Here is a 2,689-nt window from a genome sequence, read left to right as displayed (position 1 = left end):
TTTTTTTTGAGATGGAGTTTCACTCTTGTTGCCCAGGCTGGAGTGCAATGATGCGATCTCAGCTCACTGCAACCTCCGCCTCCCAGGTTTAAGCGATTCTCCTGCCTCAGCCTCCCGAGTAGCTAGGATTACAGGCATGCACCACCACGCCCAGCTCATTTTGTATTTTTAGTAGAGACGGGCTTTCTCCATGTTGGTCAGGCTGGTCTCAAACTCCCAACCTCAGGTGATCCGTCCGCCTGGGCCTCCAAAAGTGCTGGGATTACAGGCATAAGCCACTGCAACCAGCCTGACAAATTTCTTTTCAAAGGGTTGTTTCAGTTTCCTAAGGCTAGCATGAGATGTATACATTTGCCAGGGACAAATTTATACTTCTGAATTGACTCAGGCATCACAGGCTACATATCTCCTCCCAGTCCATTTAGAAGCATTTGCATTGAACAGTGGAGGGCCTGACTGGTGGCACTCCTGCTTGCTGATCCACATTGGCTGGAAGGTGGACAGTGAGGCCAGGATGGAGCTGCTGATCCACATGGAATACTTGTGCTCAGAGACAGCCATGATCTTGATCTTCATGGCCCTGGGTGCCGGGGCAGTGATCTCCTTCTATATCCTGTGTGTGATGCTTGGGTGCATGGCAATGCTGCCAGACAGCACCACATTGGTGTACAGGTCCTTGCAGATATCCACATCCCACTTCATGATGGAGTTCAAGGTGGTCTCCTGGATGCAGCAAGATTCCATGCCCAGGAAGGAGGGCTGGGACAGTGCCTCTGGACACCAGAACCACTCATTGCTGATGGTGACCACCTGGCTGTGGAACAGCTCATAGCTCTTCTCCAGGGAGGAAGAGGACACAGCAGTGGCCATCTCCTGCTGCAAGTCCAAGGCAACATAGCACAGATTTTCCTGGATGTCACGCACAAATCCCCTACTCCACTGTGGTGATGAAGCTGTAGCAGGCCCCATGAGGATCTTCACCAGGTAGTCGGCAAGGTCCTGGCCAGCCAGGGCCAAACACAGTCTGACTGGGGGAGGGTGGTTATATCCCTGAAGATGGGCAAGTGTGGGTGACCCCATCGCCTGAGTCCGCAATGGTGCTAATGGCGCTGACAGAGGCATGCAGGGACAGGGTGACCTGAATGGCCCTGTACCTAATTGGGGTGTTGAAGGCCCCAAACATGATCTGAATCATCTTCTTTCTGTTGGCCTTGGGGGCCTCGATCAGCAGCACCAGGTGCTCCTTGTGGGCCACGTGCAGCCTGTTGTGGAAGGTATGGTGCCAGATCTTCCCCATTTGGTCCCAGTTGGTGACGAGGCCTGCCCCATGGGGTGCTTCAGGGTCAGGATGCTGCTCGCTCTGGGCCTCATTGCCCACATAGGAGTTCTAGCCCCTGCCCACCATCATGCCCTGGTGCCGGGGGTGCCTGATATTGGAGAGGAACATGGCTTGAGGGCATTGTCCCCAGCAAAGGCAGACTTGCACATGGCAAAGCTATTGTCAACAATGAGCAAGGTGATTTCTGCTTCCATTGTGAACTGTTGGGGGAATGATGGGACAATGTCGAGTGTGGTCTGGCAGCAGCCAGGGAGAACTTTAAATAATCTTTACCTAAAATTGTAATAACATTATTCTATTTTGGTATAAATAGTTAAATAACATTGTGAGTTTTAACACACTTTTCAGTTTTTCAATATTTTTCAACCACTTTAGCGTTCTGAAAAAAATTAACCATTTAAGAATATATTACAAAGTGCATGGGGCACACATTTTTTTATTTGCCTCAGGAACCAATATGTTGAGACATGGCATTATTGATTCAGCTGTGTGGGGCTTAACTATTGGAAAACAGATTTTTATTTTTACTCTATGAGTTTGAGTGTAGTGTGGAAAATCATCTGCTAAAAGTATCCCTATATTACAGATTAAGACTCTATTAAGAAAGGCTAAGCAACTGCCCAAGGTCCCCAACTCTGCTAGGTAGTTACCCTACAGCTTGTGTTATTGGCCTCCACTCATGGTACTTATAGAGTTGATTAGCTAATAATCAGGTATTGTTTCTTGTATGTGGCTTTGTCTCTATTGATTACATCCATTATATGTTAATATTTGATTCTTACAGAACATTTAATAAGGTTGAAATCTGAGTGAAAAGGACTTTATATACCATGGAGATAATCCATCCTGCAGTTCCCTAAGGAGCCAATAAAAGGTGTCTAAGCCATAGAAATTGTGTAATTAGATATATTTTATTTATTTATTTGAGATGGAGTCTCAACTCTGTTGCCCAGGCTGGAGTGCAATGACACAATCTCAGCTCACTGCAACCTCCGCCTCCCAGGTTCAAGTGATCCTCCTGCCTCAGCCTCCCGAGTAGCTGGGATTACAGGCACCCACCATCATGGCCAGCTAATTTTGTTTGTATTTTTGTAGAGACAGGGTTTCACCATGTTGGCCAGGCTGGTCTCGAACTCTTAACCTCAGGTGATCCACCCGCCTCAGCCTCCCAAAGTGCTGGGATTACAGGCGTGAGCCACTGAGCCTGGCATACATATGTCTGAAAGAATAACGAGCGGCCAGTATAAAAGATACTGAAAACAGGCAGGGAGCGGTGGCTCACACCTGTAATCCCAGCACTTTGGGAGGCCGAGGCGGGAGGATCACACAGTCAGGAGATCGAGACCATCC

General features: G+C 48.2%; 1 protein-coding gene across 1 annotated transcript; it reads right to left on the bottom strand.

The window, feature by feature from the left end:
• Window positions 1-1,532, bottom strand: LOC111522856 (actin, cytoplasmic 1-like). Its single transcript, XM_023187106.2, has one exon. The coding sequence runs from the start codon at window positions 1,120-1,122 to the stop codon at window positions 607-609; it is 516 nt and encodes a 171-aa protein (XP_023042874.1). The 5' UTR covers window positions 1,123-1,532; the 3' UTR covers window positions 1-606.
• Between the last annotated feature and the right edge of the window lie 1,157 nt (window positions 1,533-2,689).

This window comes from Piliocolobus tephrosceles, chromosome 6 (assembly GCF_002776525.5).
Source record: "Piliocolobus tephrosceles isolate RC106 chromosome 6, ASM277652v3, whole genome shotgun sequence".
NCBI classification, from domain to species: Eukaryota; Metazoa; Chordata; class Mammalia; order Primates; family Cercopithecidae; genus Piliocolobus; species Piliocolobus tephrosceles.
Note: the sequence above shows the minus strand (reverse complement) of the source record. Positions and strands in the feature narration are given on the sequence as shown.